The sequence below is a fragment of the Archocentrus centrarchus genome, chromosome 3 (assembly GCF_007364275.1).
Source record: "Archocentrus centrarchus isolate MPI-CPG fArcCen1 chromosome 3, fArcCen1, whole genome shotgun sequence".
NCBI classification, from domain to species: domain Eukaryota; kingdom Metazoa; phylum Chordata; class Actinopteri; order Cichliformes; family Cichlidae; genus Archocentrus; species Archocentrus centrarchus.
In genome coordinates this window covers 22,331,600-22,358,223 of record NC_044348.1, presented here as the reverse complement: position 1 = coordinate 22,358,223, position 26,624 = coordinate 22,331,600, and the positions used below count along the sequence as shown (strand labels likewise).

Here is a 26,624-nt window from a genome sequence, read left to right as displayed (position 1 = left end):
GCTCACACTGATACACATGAAAAGATGGTGTGTATGTAATTACCCAGCAATAAAAACAACTAGAATTATACAACAAGAAGTGTGTCTGTTTGTGCGGGTGGGTGTGTAGGTCTGTTGTTGTTCACACAATAAATGTAAAGAAATTTAGACCGTACCTGTGGCGCTTGTGCCATCTGTTTGCCAGTGAGGGGCCTGAAGACACACAAACACACACTGCCCGTGGCCTGCAATTCTCCAGACCCTTCCCACGAGTCTGTATCATGCCGGATGCGCTAACATGAGGAACTACTAGTACAGTATGAGCATGTTTCCTGAAACCCAAACACACACACACATGCACACAATTTCATACACATATACACACATATTACACATACATATTATTAACAGCTGTCATCTAGTCTCAATATGAGTTGGCAGCTCAGTCAGGAGACTGAGTTCACCCAAAGCTGCAACGAGATATTTGCCAGTATTTGCTGGCAACCACTACCCACCACACATCTATATGTATGTGTGTTTGTGTGCCTGTGCGTGTGTGTGTGTGTCTGTGTGTGTAATACCTGAAACGCTGTCATATGATTAAAATTTCAATTAGCTATCATTTTAAAAAGAAAACTGTATCATGGGCAACCAGGTAGTCAATAATTGGGTTACTTACCACACATAGGCAGTGAGTTGTGGTTTGATTCCCAGCTGGCCAAACCTTTACTTCATCTCATTCTCCATCTTCCTGACTTAATGCACTTCCCAGTATATAGATAGAAATACCTCAAAATAATCTTTGACAGAAACCAGAAAAAACATAAAACAACTTAAAGAGATTTGAACATAAAATTTAGTTAAAAAAAAAAAGAACAGAGGGAAGGAGAAAAAAACGAGATTGGCAGAGCAAAGAGCCGTATAGCTGTTAAAGAAGTTAAGAATGAGAAGAGCTAGGATGACTGAGATGAAAAAGAGAAGGGGAAGGAATAAAAAAAAGTGAATGAACAAGTGGGAGATGAGACAGAGTGATAGATAGGAAGGTAAGGAGGAGAGCAAGAGAGACGAGGTAGAAGTATAGATCTATATTCTGTCCATACATGTTGCCTCTTCTCCCTCTGTGACCTTTGGCTTGTCACTCATAATTAATACAAGATGTAAATGGAGACCTTTCACCTTCTCATTGATATGGAGCACTCTGTGTTTGTGTGTGCCTGTGTGAGAATGTATGTGTGCAAGAGGCTCATTGACATGGCATAGACTTATTTTGGTGGCGGTCATTTGTCACGCAGTTGCCTTTACCCATGCACTGCTTTGTTTAGGAATACACAAGGAGTGTGAAAGTTAGAAAGCCCTGAGCTGATTCAGGAAAATACTTTCTCTGAAGGGTTTTGCAAAATTTGGGTTTTGGCTTTGTTCAGGTTAGCATCATTAATTAAGGCTGCAATAGCCAAAAAAAAAGTGCCTAAGTCAGGGGTGTCAAATATATGATCTGCAGGACAGAACCAGCTCATTAAAGGGTAGAGTCCAGGCCTCTTTATGACTCTGCAAACTTTTCACTGTGTCATGTACCAGAATGGATCGCATTATGAGAATGATCGTCTGAACTGTTCATTTTATCCAACCCAGATGTCTGGATATTCACTGGCTTTCCAGCCTCTGACTGATAAAAACAAATTACCTGCTGTAACACACCAAAGTTAGACAGTTAGGTCAAAGATCTGTTTGAACTGTGTTTCTTTGATTTACACCAGTTCTTTGTAATGACAGTAGACTGAATGTGGAAACACTGATACATGCTGTTGAAATTGCAGCCATCCAGCCTGTTTTCATGTGAATGGGTGGTTTAATTGTGAACATTTACAGCATGTACCTGTAGCTTTTTTTTTTTTTGCCATAGTGGCTTTTATCGGCAGTGGAGGGAAACAGAAAATGGGGGAAAGATACAGAGGAAGACACGCGGGCAAACTGCCCGGGACTCGAACCCACGCTGCCCACACCGCAACGCGGCATACGCATGTGGTCCCCTGCTCCACCACTGAGCCACCCAGGCGCCCAACATGTACTTCTTAAGACTAAATGAAGTGCTGGTTGCTAGGTTACTGTGAATATTTTTATAGTATTGGCTGAGATTAAATTAGGTTGTACATGGCCCATAACTTAACAGCCCTGCTAATTAATTGTACAATGTGAGTTATAAAAAACATGAATATAAAGCACATGAAGAACTTTTGTTTTGTTTTCATGTTAACAATCAAAAACTAATTTAGCACTTCTCCCTTAAAAAATGTATATTTAATCTGTTAATTAATGTTTTCAGTCTAAAAGAAAAAAGTGTCCTGGTCTTTCACACTCTTTATCCACTTCAAATTTCTTTTGTAGCTGTGGTAATTGTGCATATGTGTGCATATGTGTGTGTGTCCATTTGGTATGTGTATATTTGTGTGTGTATTGATCTCAGGCTGGGCTGGGAACCCTGCTCTGTGCCAGCTTGGCTGATTAATGGGGTCGTCATGGCAATCGGACGGAATGAGGGTACGAGGCGCAGGCGGCCTGCCTCGCTAGACACCTACACGCCGCCTGGCACACGCACTGTCTCACACACACAGAAATTCACTCTCCATGCTTTACACCTTTCTGACAGACATGCTCGTCACTCACACTCCTCTGTCAGGGTGTTTTTATTCCACTGTGGTTCCCTTACTCTTCTTTTGCTTCATGTTTTTTTTTTTTTTTTTTTTTTTAAATTTATTTTGTTCTCTGTATTTTTTCTCAAGTTACTTCCTCTTTGTGTTCCCGTGTTATTTCTACTGTTTTGGGTTTTTTGTCTATATCACTTGAGATTCTGGCCACTAGTCATCATTTCGCTCTCACCAGCTCTGGACCAGTGCTTCACTGAGCAGATAAAACTCTGTTTTTGCTGAGTGCTCCAGCTACGTACCTCAAGCCTCCCCATGAGTCTCTCCTCTGTTCTGTATTTCATTCATTCTTTCTTTTTTCTTCATCTTCTTCTAATCACACCCTTCACTGTTTTCATCTCTTCTGCTTTTTTCCTGTCTGTTCCCATGCATTCTCTTCTGTGCCTCATTTTCTTCTTTCCCTTAGCTGTCTCAACATCCTCATCCATGTTACCCTTGTATCTTCATTTCCTCAGCTCATCTCTCCGCCCTGCCCTCGTCTCTTTTCAGTTTTACTACCTTCTTTTATGTTTTCACCCTTTAACCCTTCTATACTATACTCTTTCTTCTACTTCCTGTACTTCCTTTGCCCCTCCTTTTCCCTTGGATCTGATCTTTTTTTTTCTATTTCTCCTGTATTTTCCTGCCTACCAACTCCCTTTTTCCTCCTTTACTCTGCTGTCCTTTCCTCCCTCCCTTGGCTATTCCAGATGTTACACTGTGGCCCTTGGGATCGCTGGTGAAGAGAGACCACAGGCATATGTGTGTATGAATGTGTGTGTGAGTTACTTTGTGTGCATACATATGTTTCAATACGGTTGTGTGTGCCTGTGTGCACACAACGTTTTTGTTTGTGTGTGTATATGCAACAGTGTGTGTGTGTGTGTGTGTTTGTGTGTGTGTGTGTGTGTGTGCATGCGTGCTGTATTAATACATCCCATTGATCAGAGCAGGACCCCTGACAGTCATCATCCCTGAGAACCATCTGGCCGACGCCTGACGCTCCCTCACCCAAACAGAAGCTGACACCCTATTAATCTGCTACCGCCATGCATACATATGTGTGCGTGCGTGTGTTTCTGTGTGTGTGAATGAATGAATCAGTGACAGCATGTGGAAGAGACTGTGTAAAAGGTTATGCGTTGCGTATGCGTTAACATTTTTTCCATGTCTGTGTTTCTGCGTACATGTTTGTGTGTGTATAGTTGTGCGCGTCTGTGCTCCAAATCCACACCATGTACACACATACAGAGGTATACACGCACCACTCTGCCATCCGCCAACAACAGCCGGCGCTGAAGGGAGCTGAAGGGTGCTTGGAAATTAAGGTTATTACACAAATTGAGCCATATGGTCTAAATATTTCAGAGCTGAAATTTACTAGGCAATAAAAATGGCCCCTACCTCGGTAATGGTGTAAATTACAGCTTAACCACCAGCGCTAATGATGTCCTTCTGTACGCCCCGTAACCAACCGTACATGAAGGACACATTGTTTAAAAAATACCCCAGGAAAAGAGAAAGAGAGTGAGGGAGAGAGGAAAAGGGAAGAAGCGATGGGAAAAGGGAAGAAGGGATGGGGATAGCGGGAGAAGGATGAAGTGAAGAGAGTTAAGGAGGAAGGAAAAGAACTGAGGAAAGAGGAGATTACGGGAAAGAGAGATAAAGAGAGGAGGGAGAGAAAGTAAGAAAGTGATTAATATAGGGAGTAGAGAAACAGAGAGAGAGAGCTAGCAGCATGTTTACAATCTGTTAGTTTACCATTAAGAACCCGTCAGAGAGTATGGGACAGCAAGGGCCAGCCGGCGAACTGTGTCTTAAAGCTGATATGAGGTTTCACTGTGTGTGTGTGTGTGTGTGTGTGTGTGTGTGTGTGTGTGTGTGTGTGTGTGTGTGTGTGTGTGTGTCATATGCAGTCAGCATGTGTGTATTTAGGCATGCACATTTGGAAGATGGACAAGGATGGATATATTATCAGAACATGTGGTGTTTTTGTCTGTAAGTGTGTTGAATAATAAGTTATGGGAAGAAAAAGTAACAGCTCTAAAGACTATATTCATAGAATATGTAAAATCTGTTTAGATCAACTCAGGTCCTAAGCTAAAATGAAATTCCTGTTTTCTTTCTGTCTACCATGTGGAGTAATGTGTGATGTAGGATAGCTATGGTCAGAGCTGATTTAGGAGAGCCATTTCCCTTTCTATTAATCCCATTGAAAAGAAATTAGTTGCACCTGTTTCTAGACATAAAGTCATTTTATTGTAGTTTTTGCAAAAACAGCATTGACAATTTGTCCAAATGTGCTTTAGTTTTTCTTATAATGCATCTGACTTGCCCATAAAACATTAGCATGGTGCTAATGCATGCAGATTGGTCAGTTAGGGATTTATGACAGGACATAAGAAATGATATCTAAACATTTAGAAGCATAGTTAATCCTTAACAAAACTTACATGTTTGTATAATAAGCATCTGGTTCTGGTGTTTCAATGTGGCTGCTGTCAGTCGGCTGCTGCTAGAAATTCTGACTTTCACCTTTAATTTAAGGGGTTTAACAAAACTGTTTCAATAAGGAGAGATCATTAGGGGAATTGAACATGATTTATTGATATACAGAATTCAATTATGCCATTTGGCGATTAAACTCCGATGGCCCATTGAACCAGAATAGAATCCCAGTGGTGACAGGAATTAGGGCAGGACTCCCCGCAGTCTAGACGCTTGTGGTGGTGAAGATAGAGATGGAGGCTTGGATGGAGCACTGAGTAACTTGGGTGAGGAGGAGGTGGGCTGTGCAAATGAGTCTGCAAGGGAGAGTGACAGATAAGTGGTGAAGAAAATGGCTTGAAGAAGGCAGGCAGAAAGATGATTGGACTAGAGCAATGATGTCAGCTTTGAGTTTGACACCATGTGAAAGCGGAAGTGATGTGAAGAACAAGCTAGCATCCAAACACCCAGGAAAGCAATTGCAATTTGTAGCTGCTCACTGGAACACTCCAATGAGATAGCAATGCCAGTGATTTGGCTGTAAAAACAAAATAAATCTATCAGAGAGATAGGAAAAACTTGTAAGAATGGCAAAATCAACAATCTGATAAAAGGAAGGAATGCCAAAAGGCTTGAAAGACCACAGAAGACAACTGAAGCAGATAATTGTAGATTTTTTTTTTCTTGGTTGAGAAAAACCCTTCACAACATCTACCCAAGTCAAAAACACTCCCTACAAGGTAGGCATATCATTGTCAAAGTCTACATTCAAGAGTTACCTTCGTGAATTTAAATACAAAGAGTTTACCACAAGGGTACATTAAAGAAGGTCAGATTAGACTTTACCAGAAAAACATCTAAAAGAGCCTGCACATTTTTGGGGAAAAAAAACCCCAAAATTTTCAACAGATGAATCTGAGGTTAACTTGTACCAGAATGATGGGAAGAAAAATGGAGATGGAGAGAACAGCTCATGATCTGAAGCTTACCACATCATCTGTAAAACTTGTTGGAGGCATTGGCATGTATGGTTGATAGTGGAACCAGGTCACTAGTGTTTATTGATGATGTTATTGCTGATGGACATAGCAGGATGAATTCTGAAGTGTACAGGTCTATGCTTTCATGCTCAGATTCAGACAGCACTGCAAAACTGAGCAAATAGCGCTTCGCAGTGCAAATTGATAATGATCCAAAAAGTAAAGGAAGCATCTTGAGAGGATACACAGTATGTGGTGATGTCCATGGGTTTTAGAATTCAGGCAGTACAGAAACAAAATTATTTTTAAAAATGTGATTGTCCAAAAACTCCTCCGTGAATCGCCACCTTATCATGGTGGAGGGGTTTGTGTGCCCCAGTGATCCCAGGAGCTATGTTGTCCGGGGGCTTGTCCCCCTGGTAGGGTCTCCCATGGCAAACTGGTCCTGGGTGAGGGTCCAGACAAAGAGCGGTTCAGAAGACCCCTATGTTTGCAACAATGAGGGAACAGTTTACCCTGCCCGGGATAGGGTTACCGGGGCCCCACCCTGGAGCCAGGCCTGGGGAGGGAGCTCGAGGGAGAGCGTCTGGTGGCCGGGCATTAGCCCGTGGTGCTTGGCCGGGCGCAGCCCGAAGAGGTTACATGGGCCCGCCCTCCTGTAGGCCCACCACCCGCAGGAGGTGTTGTAGGGGTAGGGTGCAGTGTGTGTCGGGCGGTGGCCGAGGGCGATCCCCGGCTATTGAAACTGGCTATTGGGACATGGAATGTCACCTCTCTGGTGGGGAAGGAGCCTGAGCTAGTGCGTGAGGTTGAGAGATACCAGCTAGATATAGTTGGGCTCACCTCAACGCATGGCCTGGGCTCGGGAACCAGTCTCCTGGAGAAGGGCTGGACTCTGTTCCAGTCTGGAGTTGCCCTCGGTGAGAGGCGGCGAGCTGGGGTGGGTATTCTTGTATCCCCCCGGCTTGCTGCCTGTACGTCGGAGTTTACACCGGTGGACAAGAGGGTAGTTTCCCTGCGCCGTCAAGCTGGGGAACGGGTCCTGACTGTTGTTTGCGCTTATGCGCCGAATGACAGTTCAGAGTACCCACCCTTTCTGGAGTCGCTGGGTGGGGTGCTGGAGGGTGCTCCATCTGGGGACTCCATAGTCTTGCTGGGAGACTTCAATGCTCACGTGGGCAATGACAGTGAGACCTGGAGGGGCGTGATTGGGAGGAACGGCCTGCCCGATCTAAACCCAAATGGTGTTTTGTTATTGGACTTCTGTGTAAACCACAGTTTGTCCATAACGAACACCATGTTCGAACATAAGGATGTCCATAAGTGCACATGGCACCAGGACACCCTAGGTCGCAGGTCGATGATCGATTTTGTAATCGTATCATCAGATCTGCGGCCGTATGTTTTGGACACTCGGGTGAAGAGAGGAGCTGAGCTGTCAACTGATCACCACCTGGTGGTGAGTTGGATCAGGTGGCGGGGGAAGATGCTGGACAGACCTGGCACACCTAAACGTATTGTGAGGGTGTGCTGGGAACGCCTGGCAGAAGCACCAGTCTGGGAGATCTTCAACTCCCACCTCCGGCAGAACTTTGACAGCATTCCGAGGGAGGCTGAGGAGATTGAGTCCGAATGGACCATGTTCCGCACCTCCATTGTTGAGGCTGCTGCTCAGAGCTGTGGCTGCAAGGTGGTTGGTGCCTGTCGTGGTGGTAACCCCCGAACCAGATGGTGGTCACCGGAGGTGAAGGGAGCCATCAAGCTGAAGAAAGAGTCCTATCGGGCTTGGTTAGCCTGTGGGACTCCGGAGGCAGCTGACAGGTATCGGCAGGCCAAGCGGAATGCAGCTCGGGCAGTGGCCGAAGCAAAAACTCGGGTGTGGGAGGAGTTCGGTGAGGCTATGGAAAAGACTTTCGGACGGCATCGAAGCGATTCTGGCAAACCGTCAGGCGACTCAGGAGGGGAAAGCAGTGCTCCACTCACACGGTTTATAGTGCGGGTGGTGTGCTGCTGACTTCAACTGAGGCTATAGTCGGACGGTGGAAGGAATACTTCGAGGACCTCCTGAATCCCACTGACACGCCTTCTGTAGTGGAAGCAGAGTCTGGGGACGAGGGAGATGACTTGACCATCACTGGGGGTGAGGTCACTGAGGTAGTTAAACAACTCCTTGGTGGCAGGGCCCCTGGGGTGGACGAGATTCGTCCTGAGTTCCTGAAGGCTCTGGATGTTGTAGGGCTGTCTTGGTTGACACGCCTCTGCAACATCGCGTGGAGATCTGGGGCAGTGCCAATGGATTGGCAGACCGGGGTGGTGGTCCCCATCTTTAAGAAGGAAGACCGGAGGGTGTGCTTCAACTTTCGGGGGATCACACTCCTCAGCCTCCCCGGTAAGGTCTATGCCAGGGTGTTGGAAAGGAGGGTCCGTCCGTTAGTCGAAACCTCGGATCCAGGAGGAACAATGCGGTTTTCGACCCGGTCGCGGAACGCTGGACCAGCTCTTTATCCTCTCAAGGATATTCGAGTGTGCGTGGGAGTTTGCCCAACCAGTCTACATGTGCTTTATGGACTTGGAGAAGGCATTCGACCGCGTCCCTCGGGGTGTCCTTTGGGAGGTCCTGCGGGAGTATGGGGTGTCTGGCCCGTTGTTGCGGGCCATTCAGTCTTTGTACAACCGCAGTGAGAGCTTGGTCCGTATAGCCGGTAATAAGTCGGATTCGTTTCCTGTGGGTGTTGGACTCAGTCAGGGCTGCCCTTTGTCACCGATTCTGTTCATAATTTTTATGGACAGAATTTCTAGGCGTAGCCAGGTGGCGGAAGGCTTCTTCCTCGGTGGCCTCAGAGTCTCATCTCTGCTTTTTGCGGATGATGCGGTTCTGTTGGCTTCATCAGGGGGTGGCCTCCAGCTCGCAGTGGAACGGTTCGCAGCCGAGTGTGAAGCGGCCGGTATGAGAATCAGCACCTCTAAGTCTGAGGCCATGGTCCTCAGTCGGAAAAAGGTGGAGTGCTCTCTCTCCGGCTCAGGAACGAGTTCTTACCCCATGTGGAGGAGTTCAAGTATCTCGGGGTCTTGTTCACGAGTGATGGGAGAAGGGAGCGGGAGATCGACAGACGGATCGGGGCTGCCTCTGCAGTGATGCGGACGCTGCACCGGTCTGTCGTGGTGAAGAGAGAGCTTAGTGTAAAAGCGAAGCTCTCGATTTACTGGTCGATCTACGTTCCTACCCTCACCTATGGCCACGAGCTTTGGGTAGTGACCGAAAGAATAAGGTCGCGAATACAAGCGGCAGAAATGAGTTTCCTTCGAAGGGTGGCTGGCCTCTCCCTTAGAGATAAGGTGAGGAGTGCGGCCATCTGGGAGGGGCTCAGAGTAGAGCCGCTGCTCCTCCACATCGAAAGGAGCCAGTTGAGGTGGCTCGGGCATCTGATTAGGATGCCTCCTGGCCGCCTCTTAGGTGAGGTGTTCCGGGCATGTCCCACCGGGAAGAGGCCCAGTGGTAGACCCAGGACACGCTGGAGGGATTATATCTCTCGGCTGGCCTGGGAACGCCTTTCAGTCCCTCCGGATGAGCTGGAGGAGGTGGCTGGGGAGAGGGAAGCCTGGGCTTCTTTGCTTAGGCTCCTGCCCCCGCGACGCGGCTCCAGATAAGCGGAAGAGAATGGATGGATGGATGGATGGATGATTGTCCAAAAATGTCTGACAGCATATGGACTTAAATTGGCCTACATCTTGCCAATTGTGTGATATGCATGACTGATGAAATCATTTCGTTGAAATCAAGTTGAATAACAGCGTATACTCATGGAAGTTATTGGCTCAGAATTCTTTAGGATAATACTTCCTCTTCATGGACAAGATTGCGATGCCAGATCTGGTCCTCGGGCTCTATTTTGCCATTGTGCAAACTATAACTATTCTCTCAACCCCCTACTGAAGCTTCAGTCAGCTAAACATAGAGACTAAGTAGAAGAATTGAGCTGACTTGGTTCCTGTCACTAGTAACTAGCCTACCACGTTAATAATGCTCACAAATTAAAACTTTATGCTTCCTTTATATAATTTGCTCAAAATCTAAGGTAAAAACAAGTGATGGTTTTTCATCGGGTTATCTGTCATGCTGTTTCTTTGACAGGGTTGTGACTTTTTGTGAATGACCTTACACTTGCAGCAACACTCAGCAAGGAAGCAAATAAGCGTATTCCCTGAAATGTCAAACTGTTTAACATTCATTCTCAATACATGTATCAGGGAGACAAAAACACGATTACGTGAAAGGCTAACAGTACCTTACGTGCCTGACCTCTTAAGATATGGGACTATTGTTAATTGTTTAATGTATATGTGTTGTACGTTTTATAAAGTCACTGTCCAGTTAACTTTTTCAGCCACCATAGTTTTCTCACCATCATGAAAAGAAAATATCCTCCAGCTTATTGGAGTCTTTACTATAGAAATCCATTTTTTCTTAAGAGGGTATACTTTTATCCCATTATATTAACAAAGAAGATATATGCATGTTCCGACATAATGATACATATCTGCAAAAAATAAGTGACTTATGACATAGAAACTGGAAAAAGTTTCTATGTCAAGACCACTCTTACTTTCTGCTCAGTTGTCATTTTTGCCTCACCTTAACCAGAGACAATAGGGGGCGGAGCAAAAGAAGGTGGCAGAATAGGAACAACAAGGCTTTGCCCTTGCTCTCAGTGACACCCTTTAACAAATGAGGAAGACAAAAGAGTGGAAGGAAGAGAGAAATGCAGAGCTGAGTGTGCAGAGAGTGAGGAGAGAGGGATGGGGAGGTTAAGAGAAGAGGAGAAGACAGGTGAAGAGAGGAAGAAAGGATTAGAGGAGAGGATAAGGAGACTCAGATGCAGAGTTTGTTAGGCCCTCGGCCTATCAGACCTCTTAGTTAGAGGTCTCCAACTCTGATTGGAGGGCTCTCAGCATTCTGCATAAACAGCCAAATAATCAGGCCACAACACTCCCTCCTCTTCTCACTGCAATCTTTCTCTGTGTCTACTTATGTTTTCTCCAACTCCTCCCTCTATCATTCCATATTGCCCATTCCTCCATCACTACATGTCTATCTGGAGTTTCTCTGCCTCTGTGTCAAATTACAGTTTTTATCTTATACTCATCCACAGTGCTTGCCCCTTCATTCCCTCTTCTTCTAGCTTCATCAAGTGATTTTTTTTTTTCAAGTGAGTTTATGTTCTCTTACTTCCCTGTCTCTTCCAGCTCCCTCTCTCACGCACACACCAGCTTTTGCTCAATAATAATAGGTTAGTGTTATTGTGTGTCTGTCCGTGAAGAGGCCACACCACCCAGTGTACTACTCTCCACTTTCAGTGGGTGTTTAGTGCTGCAGCCACAATATGATGGTCATCACTTTAAAGGAATGCTGAAAGGGTATGAATATGTGGCTAAACAAGAACAAGAAAGAAGACTTGCTATATTTGTAGTTATGGAGTCCATTCAAATCTGGAGAGGGGTGTGTGGGAGCGTGTCTAGTAACTGAATATATGTTTGTTTTGGAAGTGGGAACTATTTAGTTTTGAGGAGTCCTTCCTGCCTTTCTGATGCTGTCTCACACCATCGGCATGAATGCAGATTCTTTGCGTTCATATATATTTGGCATAATGTCTATCGATTGGTGGGCAGGGGTTTAAAAGATGACAAGGGTGCCAAAAAGGGTGTAATATTTATATGATTCTGGTCTGTCTGCTGTCTCCATTAGGTGGATTTTTAAGGCATTCCTATTCATGTTGCATTAAATAATCATTACTTTTGATGTCTCTGGTAAAGTTGTGATAAAAAAGAATCCTTCCTGAAACATCCCCCAAATTAATTATTATGTTTGCCATCTCAACACAGTTTATAGAGCCCTAAATTTGAAATTGTGTGCATAAAAGTAATATTTTTCTCTTTTTTTTTCATTTGGTTAACTAGCCGTTAGATAAAACAGACTTTCTCTATTGCCTTGCCTTATGGAATGAAGCATATCTGAAGAAAGTACTCATTAACATGCTTGCTTATTTTAATTTCACAAGATATCTGTGGATTTTTAGCATGCTGTCCATCACTCACTATAATTTGTCCACTGGTCTTTGGCTGCATCTCGCACACACAAGTTTATATATACACACTAAATATGCTGTTCCTGGGGTCTAGAGATGCCAGAGCCAATCATGAATGTCTGTGTGAAGTGGGCATGCCTGTTCCAGACCCCTGCAGTCCCTCTCTACATCTGTGCTGGCCACAGACATAACACATGCCTAATGGCCACTCTGTGTGTCTGTGGGTGTGTTTGTGTGTGTGTTTGTGTACGTGTCGCACAAAGGTCTCTATGTGTCAGGGTTTGTCTAACGCACCCTGACTAGCAGGGACACCCATGCAGGGCATTTTGCAAACAGACACAGGGCAATTGTTCCAGCAGCATTGAATTAGGCATGCACACATAAATATGCACACACACACAAACTTGGCTTGAGAGCTTGGCATGGGGTGCAAGAGATCAGTGTGTGGTGTACTGGCTCACCTCAGAAACCTCTGAAAACAATTACTGTTCTCACAGGGCTGGTCAGGGCACAGCTTGTACTAATAGGCTGGACAATTGAATTGAATTGAATTGAATTGAACTGAATGAGATGAACTGATTTGAGCTGAGTTTAGTTGAGCTGAATTAAGATAATTTGAGTCAAATCTGATCTTAATATGTTTTATCACATACATGAAAGAGCTAAGACACATAAAAAAGCTGAAACAGTGTGGTGCTTTATTATCTCTGCAGGACTTAATATGATTGAGCAGAGTGGCCAGAGAAGGCTTGTGGAGAGAAACATCCTAAAGGCAGACCAGTTGGACCACATTCATCTGTCACTAGGCATTGTTCTTTGATGGTTTTTTTTAGGAGCTTATCTTAGTTTTACCTGTTATTGTATCTGTACGAGTAAGATAGGAGTGAAAAGGAGTGTGTGTGTGTGTGTGTGTGTGTGTGTGTGTGTGTGTGTGTGTGTGTGTGTGTGTGTGTGTGTGTGTGTGTGCGTATATGCATGCATGTGTGTAGCCATATGCTAATGTTGGTCTGTCTCTCTGTCTCTGTCTCTCTGCGGGGCCTAGAACTATGGCCTTTGTGAGATAATCAGCATAATTCTTTTGACAAATACACATGGTTATTCTTAATTAGTATCACACACTGTCCCCCTGGCTGCAGCATGCCTCTACCTGAATATCATGCACGCCCACGGATGTGCAGTTACATACACACACACACCCACATGAACACGCATTGGTACAAAACAAGATGCTTCCACATGTGGACTTATTTTGGTACATGCACACATGAGCACAGATAACAGTACATGTGCTCATAATTTAAGGAACACACATGCACATGGACACTTTAAATTAGGCTACATGGGAAGAGTCACACACAGTCCACAGGACCCCTTCTAGAGCTCACACACCAAGGAGAAGTCAGAAGAAAGAAATAGAAGATTGGATAGATTGCTTCCTTGCCCTCAGTGCTAAGTTGTGTTGAACCATGTCAGATCCAAGAGCTCTTTAATGTATAAATTAAGAAGACCTCTTCCTTTCTTTTCTCTTCTTTCCTGATCATTGTCTCCATTTCTCTACTTCTGTCTTGTTTACGCTGCCTCCCTGTCTCTCTTTCTTTCTCTCGACCTCCCTACTCCCCGTCTGTTCTTTTGCATTTTGTATGATTAACTGGTGACTTTGATCATCTGCACACATATGCACCAGCCCATGCAGACTGAATTTAGCTTGACAAGAACCTTTTCCTTTCATATCTCAGATTCCAGCTTTTCTTGTGGTCCCTCATAGGTTGGCTCTGGGCTGGGGGAAGGGGGGGGGGGGTCTCTTTGCATAGACTCCACAGAAAAACCAAGTTTAGCAGTTTTGTTTCTACAATCTCTACAGCTGTAATATTTTCACTGTTTCAAAAAGTGAAACATTTTAGATTCTGTAAAGCACTTTGTATAAGCTTAATGTGCACTTGATACATGCAGATTATTTACCATTTAGAAGCTGGCTTAAATACTGCAATGAGGTCATAAATGCCTATTGCTGAGTTGACATAAACCTTACAAGTACAAGGTTGTAAAATACAATTCCAGCTGTGTGGTTTTCAGTATTTTCATATTTGTTCTCCCATTTGTTTATCTTCACAGCTTTGATTAGTGGGTTAAATTAATTTTACCTTCTAACTCTTAGGTCATGTTATGATTAATTTTGTAGTTTTTTTTTTTATATATATATGCCTTTGCCTACATATTCCTTAATATGTGCATTGCGAGACACCTTAAAAGTATTTGTTTTGTGTGAGTGTGTTTGTCTTTGTGTCTTTGCACGTTGTGTGCATGTGTGAAAGTGCATGTATGAGGGAGGAATAGTTATTGAGGGAGCTGTTAATGTAATGTAATAGTTGTGTGTTTCAGTGTTACACCGTTTGATTACAGCCTGTCTGCGTGCCTGTGTGCGTGTGCGTGTGTGTGTGTGTGTGTGTGTGTGTGTGTGAGTGATTTTCACAGTGATTGTTGCGTGTGTGCGTGTGATGTAGCGAGCAGGCCGTTAATGTGGTGTGTTTCAGTGATAAAGTGTTTGAATGTATTGCCATCTAGAGGCATGTAGCAGAGTCTCCATGCTCCTATAAAATCTGCCAGCGCCAGATGCTGCTATTGACAATGTGCATATGTTAACCGCTTTATAGGCCACATGCCTCACATATTTCACTGGCTTTTAAGGTAGAGAGATCTCTCATTCCTGCTCACTTAATCTGTCTCTCCCTTTTGCCACATCTATCTTTTTTCTCGCCCACTTTAGCTTTCTCCCCTCTTTTTCTACTTCACTCAATCTCTCTCTGTCTTACTCTTTCTCTCACCCTCTTCCTCCGTCTTACTTTTTTATTTGCTTCATCAGTTATTAACTTACTCACCTCTTACTTTTTCTTTTCTAACTCTCTGCCCTACATTGCTCTACTGACACATACTTCTTTTATTCCTTTGTCTCCATTTCTCTCTCCCACCACCCCTTTCTCTTTCTATCTCTTTCCATCCTTTCCCCACCCTTTCTCATTGTGTCCCTCCCTCCCTCTGTGTACTGAGAAGTGCTGTGATTTGCAGGAGGATTTAGCTTGTGTCTAGGTGTCTAGGGGCTTATTAATCCTATTTTACTGTGGATGAAAAATATGTTGGCTTCCAGACATGAAAACAGTGAATACATGCATTCCGGTTGTTGTTCAGACAGTTCATCCTTGGTGCCAAGCTACGGTGATTTGTCTGGGTTTTCATTTTACTCAGTTTGAATCTGAGTCTTTTTGATCCCTTTGACGCTGCATTGAAGTGGGTTACCAGCTAATCTCTTTACATATGCTTGGTTATGTGAAAGCATACAGTCCTGAACAGACAATTTTAACTACAGACTCAACTCTTGAAAGAAATCCAGTCTCCTGTGTTGTATATTCACGCAAATATGTTCACACACACACTGCAAAACATCACTCTCATAACTGATTCAAAGCTCACAGTCATAAACACAAAATCAAACAGGCAATGCTACATCCTGGAGCCTGCTGCTCCCAGACTACCGTGTCATCGCACGCTAGGGCCTTTTGAAACAACAGTGTGTCTCTTATCAATTAGTAAATGGTGTTCCCTCTGTATCACACACACGCATACACACTGCCCCTGTGTCTGCCAGGGTGTTGGGCTAGGTCCCACTGCCTAAAGCTACTGGCAGACATCCTGTGCCTGTGTGTGTTTGTGTATGTGATATGAAAGGGTGCATGTGTGACATAAACACACAATCTGGAAGCTTTGAATTCACCCATAAGGGACAGCTGTCTGCCTGCCAGTCTCTCTCTCTCTCTCTCTCTCTCTCACACTTCTCTGGTGTCTGCTTACCACTGCAGAGGATGTATGTTGAAATGTTGATATGACAAATCCCAAGTTATGTCATCTTAGCTTGCCATTGTTTCAGTGCTCCTTTTCATTCCTCGATTTAATGAGTAGTGCTCTGGTTTTTATTCATGCAGGATTTGTTTGTGTAACTAATTTTGTCTCTTTCTTTTCTTGCTTTGGCTCTCTTCTCACTTTCCTGTTACCCTTTATATATCTGCCTTTTTTTGTTGTTTGTTTTGCCTCTTAACTCTTGACCAATTATTCTGTTGTCTTTACCCAACCATCTCCACCTCCCTATTCTGCTTCCCTGTTATCTCTTTCTCCAACCTCCTCTCTCATACTTTTACCCTCTTTTCTCCTATTTGCCTATACTCTTAATCATTCCATCTTTTTATATCATACATTGGTCTTTCTGTCTCTCTCAGGATTCAGACCTAGAGGCAACAGTCTATGGTCTTGAACCATACAGTCAGTACAGTCTGCGAGTAGAAGCTTTGAATGGAGCAGGTAGGTTGAATTTGACAACATTTAAAATATCATTGACACCAGCTGCTGAACACCCCCAGTGAGTGTGTTTTGTAACTCTTCAGGCAGTGCGTCCAGTCCATGGGTGGACATTAGGACCCTGGAGGCTTCTCCGGCCGGTCTGTCTAACTTCACAGTGGAGCACAGAGAGCAGGGCAGGGCATTACTGCTCAGCTGGGATCCACCACAGTCTCCAAATGGAGTCATTACGGTACATGCAATGCACACGAGAAAATCACTGAACATATACCAAATAGGTTGGTATAAGACGCAGAAGTAACAAGGTAGTTACCAAAAATATCATGTATGTAGACCCACAATTGAAGACCGCCAGCAACAAGAAGTAGAATATCCCATTGTACTTTATATGTGCTCATACTTTACATATATGGTAGCCTATACTGCCCATGCATCCTGCATCTGAAGTCACTGCTGTCAGTCATACACACATTACCACATACTTACTAATTTTCATTCTTCTTTCATGTGTCTCTTCTCACCTGCTCCCGTTTTGTGTGTCTGCTATTCTCATATCCTACTTAAACCCATCTATAAAATGTTATACTTGTCTTTACTTTTCTCTTCTTTCTCTCATCTCCTTTTGCAGATGTATAACTTGTACAGTGTGGGGAACCTAGAGTTCAGTGGGTTGTCACGCAGCTTCCTGTTTCGGCGTTTGGAGCCATGGACCAGTTATACTCTGACTCTTGAAGCGTGCACCTCAGCAGGCTGCACACACACTCCTCCTCAACACATCGCCACAGCATCAGCACCACCTGCTTCCCAATCTCCCCCTAGGCCTCTCTTTGTTGGCTCAGACCAGGTGTCACTTACCTGGGGCCCTCCTTCTCAACCCAATGGGCCAATTAAAGAGTATTTCTTACTTGGGAGAAGTCTGGAGGAAGAAGGAAGGGGGAGAAGTAATGAAGAGGATATTGAAAGGGGGAAAGTAGGTGAAACTCTCAAGATTTCTAAATTTAGTGCCAATCTGACCAATTGTAGGTTATCTTGGTAGAATATACCAGTGCTGCCAGTTTATAAAATCTTGTTTTATGTACTGATAACTAATTATATAAATAACATACAACACATTTCACAGGGCTTAGTAATTAAAATTGTATTAATATTGTACAACCAACAGATCCTCTTCAGAGAAACATCACCACAACAAGCTGAAACCTACTCCTATACGGTGCCTGGTTTGCGTCCATGGGCACAGTATGAGTTCAGTGTCTGTACTTATAACCCAGCTGGACACACTTGCAGCCCTTGGGTAACTGTAATGACCAGACAAGCTCCCCCTCGTGGTTTAGCCCCCCCATCACTGAGTCATCTCCAGGGCCGGCCCAGTGAGGTTGTGGTGTCCTGGACTCCTCCTTTGGAGCCTAATGGAGTACTTCAGTCTTATAGGATTAAAAGAAACAATATCAGTTTCTCTTTTAGTTTTGACCCTACTGTCCTCAGCTACACAGATGAAGACCTGCTGCCTTTTTCAACATACAGGTATTGGTTGGTTGGTTGTTTTTTTTGTTTTTTTTAACTGTGCTATTTTGTTGTTTCTGGTTAGCAAATTTATAAATGATTAGACTGAACATTATTTTATTCTGTTTTTATCCACAGCTACTCAGTCATAGCCTGCACATCTGAGGGATGTATCACCAGCCCACAAACAAACATCACAACCCTAGAGGCTCCTCCAGCCACAGTGGAAGCTCCTAGAGTGGACAGCATCACAGCCAATAGTATACACATTTCCTGGAGTAAACCACTTACACAGAATGGAGAGGTGACTGAATATGTGCTGAAACTTAGCAACGAAGAGGCTTATCATGGAAGAGACCTAAATACAGTGCTGTCAGGCCTGCAGCCACATACGTCATATGAGCTGGCTCTACTGGCTTGTACTAGTGGTGGATGTACTGCCAGTCTCTCAGTGTCCACTGTAACTGAGGAGGCTCCTCCCACTGGCCTGTCTGCCCCAACTCTTAAGGTTGTGTGTTTATCTTTGACCTGCATTTAAAACCTTTATTATCAAGAAAAGCAAAATATCTGATAATAAATCTGTCTTTCAAGAGATTTAATAGAAGAAACATGACCTTGCAAGTTGTTTTCCTGTTTCCCTGTTGCTCTATAACCTGTCTTTTACTGTCATAAACATTTAAAATATTCACTGAATATTAAAAACAATTGGGGAATCTGTTTGATATGTGCTTTAATGTTTAATTTGAAGGTTACTGGCCCAGAGTCAGTGGAGATTAGCTGGAGACCACCACAGCACCCTAATGGCATCATCACCGGGTATGAACTCCGCAGAGATGGGGAAGTTATCTATGTTGGCATGGAGACCCATTACCACGACTTCACACTTTTGCCAAGTGTGGACTACAACTATGTTGTCAGGGCCAACAACAGCAGAGGTGCTGTGAGCAGCACAGTAGCCACTGCAAAGACACACCCATCAGCTCCATCTGGTGTGGGTCTCCCAACTTTAATGCCTTTAGGACCAAACCAGGCAAGTCATCATTTATTTAGTCATTTATAAGTAAGAGCTGAATCAAAATCTTGTTAATGAATGGTTTTTAGGTTGCTCTTTATCTTGCTAGGTGAGAGTAGAGTGGCAACCTCCAGCTCGCCCTAATGGAGACATTGTGAGTTATACTGTGTATCAAAGAGATCCAGTCGAGCTTCTCATCATCAGCAGTGTTGTCACTCCACAAGATAGTGCCTTCTCAGAAAGACACACCACTCTGCATGGGCTGGCTCCTTACCACAGGTCAGTCTCTCCAATTTTAGGTGGCAAAACATATTGTTTTGTTTTTTCAATTTTCAACAATTGAGACGTGGATTTTGCACATTTGACACTTACAGGGTTAAATGTTGCTGTTAAAGTTTAGAAGTTCAAGAAAAAGCAAGTCACAAACCAGTTTATACACTGAATGCTTTGTTGTTGGCATAGTCCCTGATTTAAGTTATAGTACAGTAGTATAATGCATATTCTTTTAATATATTTGTAGTATTTTTTGTAGACATTTTTTTCCACTCATAATATTCTCATACAAATGTATGTTGGGTTTTTTTTGTGTGCAGGTATGAGGTGAGGGTGGAAGCTTGCACAGTGCTGGGTTGTTCCTCCAGTGACTGGTCATCTATTCTCACGCTGGAGGCTCCCCCTACTGGACAGACAGCACCACTGTTAGACCTCCAAGCTGACAAAGACACCAAACTACAGACCAGCTTTCTGATCACCTGGTCCCCTCCCGCTCAGCCAAATGGTAGAATCCTATATTACGAGGTGCACCGCAGGCTGGATAGTACCACCGACACCTACAACAGTGATGCAGCAACAGTTGTCTACAGGAATGTCTCTACTACATGCAAAGATTATGGACTCCAGTCGTACACTGTATACCACTACCAGGTATCATATATTCATTTAGGGTAGAAAAGAAGGTTTGAAAGATATATTGAAACTTTAGTGGTTACTAGAAGCATTTTGTGAAGCATCCTAGAGGGTTTTAACATTTTAAAAAGTGTGTGTGTGGTGGTGGTGGTGGTGGGGGGGTAATAGAGGGAAAAAAGGCTTGGATGCTCCAGAGCATGAGTGAGCTGACTTATTTTGAGCTCACAGACACATCAATAAATATTCCCTCCCTGCTTTTTGTCCTCTGCACCAGACACAGAAACAGAATAATTTTTTTTTTTTTTTTTTTTGTGAACCTCATTTGCAGATGATACACATGTAGTTAACATATCAAAAGATGTTGCATGCTTTCACAATGAGATGTTTGGCTATCTCAGACACACACACACAGATGCTCATGCATCAACTGGTACGACAGCCATACTCGAACAATCGCAGACACACACAAACACACAAGTAATCAGACAGGTGTTAAATGGAGCGGTCCATATTCATGTTGTTGTGCTCGTGCATTGGTACACTAATTGACAGGTTAGTCCTTTGGAAGCAACAATAACATTAGCATTCCTGCCTGTCACACATATGAGCTGAGGCCAGAGAACCGGTGTAATTGATTGAGTTTGCCTGATTGTAGCACCGTCTTTATTTACGAGGGTCCTAATTTATGACATGAGATGGGAGGGAGGGAGGAGCTTTGGGAGATGACGAGTGGGCAACAGAGCCATTAATCACTGGGCCCTCTGAGCACCCCACTTCCTGATTACCAGCCAGCCAATCGAATTAACTGTTAGCCTCCTTGGTAACAGAGCTTGTATTGGAAAGACCTTTTAATGGTGACCGCTACACGTCCCCTGAGGATTTTCCTCTGGGGGTTTGGGGTGCATGGACAGCGTAGTGCTGTGCTGGCCATGAAGTCATGTGTTTTTGTGTGCATGTAAACATGAGTGAGTGTGGGTGTCTCAGAGAGCAAAGAAACTGTAAACATTTATAGATATTTCATCTCTCCCTGCATTCTGTGTTTTCAAGCACTAAGTGATGTTTTCTTAGTCTGTATATTGATCTGTCAGTCTGTACACTTACCCACTTACCCACCTGTTTGTTTTTCTCTCTGTCTGCCTGACTTCATTTGTATTTAGCTGTTATGTCTGTTTTCCTATCAGGTCCTCATCCTTTCTTTCTGTGTGTTTCAGGCGTACACAAGGACAAGCCAGTTCAGTTTAGCATACCACAGCACAGAGAGAGAAATCATATTAGGCTAATTACACTGGGTCATAAGCTTCTATTGACAGCTTTATGCTTGGTTTTAATTACTGCCCACTTTCACACAACTTAGCCCCTTCACCTCAACTAGATGCACCCGCCAAGTAGCTCTGTCAGCCTATCAGAGCACAGAGTTTGATTCCGCAGTCCAGCCGTCCAATAAAAAGGCTCGAATACTATCTGGAAGTTTCCTGAAGTCGTTTGTTGCCATGGTGGCTCATTTGCTGCCACGGAAGCTAACAGGGTATATTTTTATTTTTTATCTAATAAACCAAATCATGGCCCAATCGGAGAAGAGAGGACATGAGAGGAGAGAAAGCAGTAAAAAGTCTGCAGATGATATAGGGACAAGGAGATTAGTTCTTCCTTTTAGCAGTGGATCAAGGGCAAGGTGATCTGGGCTGACTTCAGTTTTGAACTTTTTTTCTCTATTATGTCGCACAAACTTCTTAATTAAACCCCAAACCTTGCATTTCATTGAGGTTTAAACTATGTTGCTATCAGGGTATGGAAGAACATGGTTGTTGCTGGGTAGAAGTATTTTATTGCTGCAGTTAATAATTTTGTATGACAGCAGTAACAAGTTCAATTAAAACTATCTCAAGCAACAAGTCAAGAATATGCAGCCAAGAACGTGTCATTCAGCTGATGCTGTTGCACATTTTCATGCTGTTTAAGACATTTTGTGAATTTTCTCTGGTTCAATAATATGATCATGGAAATGCTCTAACTGTAAGAGGAAAAAGACTGCTGGCAACAGGTACACTGTTGCAGGAGAACGTGCAATCAAGAGCATAATTAAACTACAGAACTAGTTACTCACACACAGAAGAAATTAAGGCTCAGTCCCCCTCTATGCTATGTGCATTTGTTCAATCAGTAAATACATTTGTTACTTTACAGTTTTTATAATCAGGAACCAGTCTTATTTACATCTTTATGATTTAGATATACCACATTTATCCCATGACATTTCCTCATCTTTTCAATCCTCATTAATATCCCAAAGGACTTGCAATACATAAAGTATCAATATGTAATCAATTAAGTTAAAATGAAATCTGGCAGTCACATACATTATATACTATTGTGATTTCTCTCTTTTTAAAAAAAAAAAAAAATATATATATATATATATATATATATATATATATATATATATATATATATATATATATATATATATATATATATATATTAGGAGTTTCACTGCATTTTTCCTATAGTTTTGTGTATTTTTATGTGTAAATAGCATCTTGTGTGTAATTGTAAAAGAGAGCAGCTATGAGTCTGAAGACACTGTTAGTAAATCAGCTGATAATTTTACAAATACTCTGGCAAGACTTACTGTAGCTGACACATGAGAAGTTTTGTTATGCCTGAGAAATTTGCTTGCAGAGCAGCTGATGAAAGCCCAGAAATTATGGGAAATAAAAGCACAATTTCAACATAATCTTATCTGCAGAACTAAACTTATCTGCATCTATAAATGTGTTCATTTAGTATTTGTGCTGCCAAACTACAAAACACCAAGTTTAAAATTTCTTCTGGTTTCTCTGTTTGCTGCTCTGCATCTTTCCCACCCTTCTTCCTGTCCTCCTCCCCCCCAAATCTCCAATCCCCAGTCACTCCATCCTCCATTCTTCCTTCCTCTCTCCATCTTGGTCCATCTGTGCTGTCACTTAGATCAATCAGTCTGATTGATCACGGCCTAATTGACTATTATTGAGGTTAATTCAACTCGTAACACCCTTGCATGCACATGCACGCACACACAAATCTTGCAATCATAGCCACAAACAAAAAACCACACACACAAACACACACGTTCAACACTAAAGCTCAGACCCATCCATCTGCCTTCTGCACTACTTCTGACAGGCTACAGATGACTTACACATGCAAATCTCCACCCTGCCTGACCCTGTGCTGTGTACACCCTCTAATTATACCCAAAACAACCACACAAATAAGATTACTCTGTGTGTGTGTGTGTGTGTGTGTGTGTGTGTGTGTGTGTGTGTGTGTGTGTGTGTGTGTGTGTGTGTGTGTGTGTGTGTGTGTGTGTGTGTATGTGTGTGTGTGTGTGTGTGAGACTCCTTGATGAAGGTGAAAAGTAATTGTCATGCAGATATGTTAGTGTTGAGTTGCATGGTGAAAAGGTTTTGCTCTCATTGCTGATGGTAGTTTTGATGGATGGTCCAGTGAATTGACATATAACTTTCTGTTGGTCAGTTGGATACTGGGTAATTCAGAGAAGCCTTCTTCATCATGAAGAGTTCATAAAACACATCTGAAATCCTAATGTTGGGGTTAGCTTATATCACGTGCTTTCATTTGCTTTTATACGTCAGTTATTGTGCTTGTGCTTGTATACTATGCAAACTGAAATGTTATCACATTATTGATGCATGTGTTTGTCTGACAGGTGTGGGCAGTTAATTCAGCTGGTCATTCGGCCAGTCCATGGGTGAGTGAACGAACAGGGCCTGCCCCACCTGAGGGTGTAGGACTGCCTATTTTCCTGCACGTTTCAGCGACCTCAGCTGTAGTGGACATCCGTCCTCCTGCCCAACCCAATGGGATTGTTAGTCTTTACAGAGTGTTCTCACTGGACCACAGCAACCACACCCTGGTAAAGAATCTTCTGCTATCTTCAGCAATACACTTAATAATAACTTCTACTCTCTCCCATCCTTTTTATGTTAAGGTTAACATATTTCACCCCACAATGTCCTCACTCTGTAGCTGTCAGAGGGTACATCTCATCAGCAGACACTCCACGGTTTGCATCCCTATACCCAGTACTGGGTGGGAATAGAGGCCTGCACTTGTTATCAGGTAATAATACTAAATGCAGGGTATGCAATATACTCAGGATCTATTCAGCTGTACTTGGTCATTAAAGTCAAATCTTATCTGGTTTTATGTAGTACCTCTGTGTTATCAAATTAGTACAGTGAACTAGAACATATGCTAAAAATAGGTTGAATGGACAATAGTGGGTGACAGAGTGGTGCAGTGGTTAGCACTGTCACTCACAGCAAGAAGGTCCTGGTTTGAATCCAATCTGGGGCCTTTCAGTGTGGTGTTTGCATGTTCTCCCTGTGTCTGTGTGGGTTCTCTCCAGGTAGCCCATCTTCCTCCTGCCGTTCAAAGGCATGCACGGGGTTAAGTTAATTGGTGGTTCTAAATTGACTGTAGGTATGAATGCTTGTGTGTGTCTACGTGTTAGCCCTGCACCAGATTACCTCTCACAACTGGGATAGGCACATATACTGCCACCCTGTTTTGGATAACTGGACGAAAATGGTTGGAGAGTATTTATGATTAAACTGACTCAAGAATAATCACATTTTTTCACCATATTACCGGACTTATTGGTGACATTTCAAATACTTACATATTTTGCTGATTGCAAGTTATTCCCAGGTATTGTTCTTGAATATTAGGCCATATTTAATTTTTTTTTTTCTTTCTATATCTTCTTTGTGAACCTTCATTAGTGTTGTAGCCGGGGTCCACTGAGTGAGCTCCACACCCTTGCTGCTCCTCCCGCCCACCAGCCCCCTCCTCGACTTGTCACGCTGACCTCTCGCTCTGTTCAGATGGAATGGGACGAGCCTTTGTCACCCAATGGAGTCATCGAGAGGTGGGGTGAAATGTTTAAAAGTGCACATAAAAACTGAAAGACAGAAACACTATAATCTCGCTTTCAATTTTACTCCCTTACTTTTTGTATCCAGCTGTGAGCTTCACCTCAGATCGCCTTGCCCACAGCCCCCCCAACCTATACCCCTGCCTTGTATTGAGGGACCAACAGAAATCCGTTTCTTTGGTAAAAAGCGGAGCTACAATGTTACAGGTGATTACAAAGAAATATCAAGTGCACATAATTAAAATGCATACTGTGTCCAGACATAATTTACATTACAAAAATGAATACCAAATCAGGGTACAGTAAAGCACCATTGTGTGGTACTGTTGGAAAAAAAAAATACAAAAAGAAATAATGATAAAAAGAATAATGCCATGTGATATTTTAGGTGGTCTTTACTCTGTCAGCCTTCATTATGATAGGATAACTGTTTTAAACCATTCTTCTGTTTTCTGTGACAAAACACAACTAATCTCTGCAGGTCTTCAACCATACGCCACGTATGAGCTGAGAGCTGCCTGCTTCAATAACATGGGCAGCACTGCCTCCAACTGGACTACTGTCCACACACTCAGTGAAGGTAACACATTTATTTCATCCCTCAGCAGTCACAAATATCTAGTTTTAAGAATAATAAAAATGCACAATTTCTCTCACCATCTTTCTCTTGCTTCAGGCCCCCAGTATGTATCTCCCTTCTCAGTAGACGGTAACCTGACAGTTATTTGGCTGGACTGGACTGGGTCCTTCTCCCTCAATGGGTACCTGAAGGAGTACAGTGTGACTGAGAGCCAGCTGAGGATCTATACTGGTTTCTACAGTTATCTCTATATTCCACGCATCTCACAGAAAAGTAAGAGCACACACACTCATCACATAGTATATTTCTAACACACAGTAGATCAGTCCACAGTTTTGTGGAAGAAATTCTCCAGCTCTGTTGGCATACAGCATACAGAGCACAACATGTGCATTTAGAGAAATATATTTAAGTGTTTTTGGCTGTCGGGTTAGTAATGAGGATGAGCCTTTGATTAGAGTAACTATGCTGAAAAAACTTAGTGAACTGAGAGTCACCATGACAGAATGAGCTGCAGTTTTAAGTCTATTTCTGTTTGTCTGATTTCATTCAGGGTGCATACTGTAAACAGGCGTACAGGGGACAAAGAGCCTGATTTATTTGCCACCTCATTTTAACCGACAGTTTTTTCTTTTGTTGTCTGTCTCTCTCTGTTCCTCTTAGCTCTGTCATTTCAGGTGACTTGTACCACAAACAGTGGCAGCGCCAGTACTCCCACCATCAGATATAGCCCAGCCACAGGCCTCGGTAACACACATACACATTCTTCAGTAACGATGAATATAACGTTAAATATAACAATGAATAACTTGTTTATGTTGTTTTCTTTGTGTAGCTCCTATTGAGCCTGAAGACAGTGGTAAACAGGGTGTCAGCGTGTCAGCCACTCCAGTCTACTCTGAACTGTGGTTCATCCTGCTGTTAGCCCTACTGGGTCTATTTTTGCTAGCTATACTGGTGGGCTTAGTGCTACAAAGGTAATATAATTGAATATGATTCTTGTAAAAGATTTAAGGCAGCAATACCATAGAATTTATTCTTCTCTCTTGTTAAATTCAAGTTCCAATTTAGCATAACTTGTGCATGTAGATATAAAAGACAGCATGCTCCTTGTAAACAAAATATACTTTCTG

General features: G+C 43.1%; 1 protein-coding gene across 1 annotated transcript in view; it reads left to right on the top strand.

Annotated features, from left to right (window-relative positions):
- The window catches only part of ush2a (Usher syndrome 2A (autosomal recessive, mild)), a 233,943-nt gene that overhangs the window by 202,151 nt on the left and 5,168 nt on the right, over positions 1–26,624 (top strand). Inside the window, 16 exon segments of the mRNA XM_030720976.1 lie at positions 16,473–16,554; positions 16,638–16,783; positions 17,180–17,521; positions 17,714–18,075; positions 18,193–18,562; positions 18,803–19,084; positions 19,176–19,345; positions 19,660–19,990; positions 23,682–23,888; positions 24,002–24,094; positions 24,760–24,905; positions 25,000–25,118; positions 25,393–25,491; positions 25,588–25,764; positions 26,155–26,238; positions 26,327–26,468. Coding sequence (XP_030576836.1) covers positions 16,473–16,554; positions 16,638–16,783; positions 17,180–17,521; positions 17,714–18,075; positions 18,193–18,562; positions 18,803–19,084; positions 19,176–19,345; positions 19,660–19,990; positions 23,682–23,888; positions 24,002–24,094; positions 24,760–24,905; positions 25,000–25,118; positions 25,393–25,491; positions 25,588–25,764; positions 26,155–26,238; positions 26,327–26,468 — 3,152 coding nt within the window.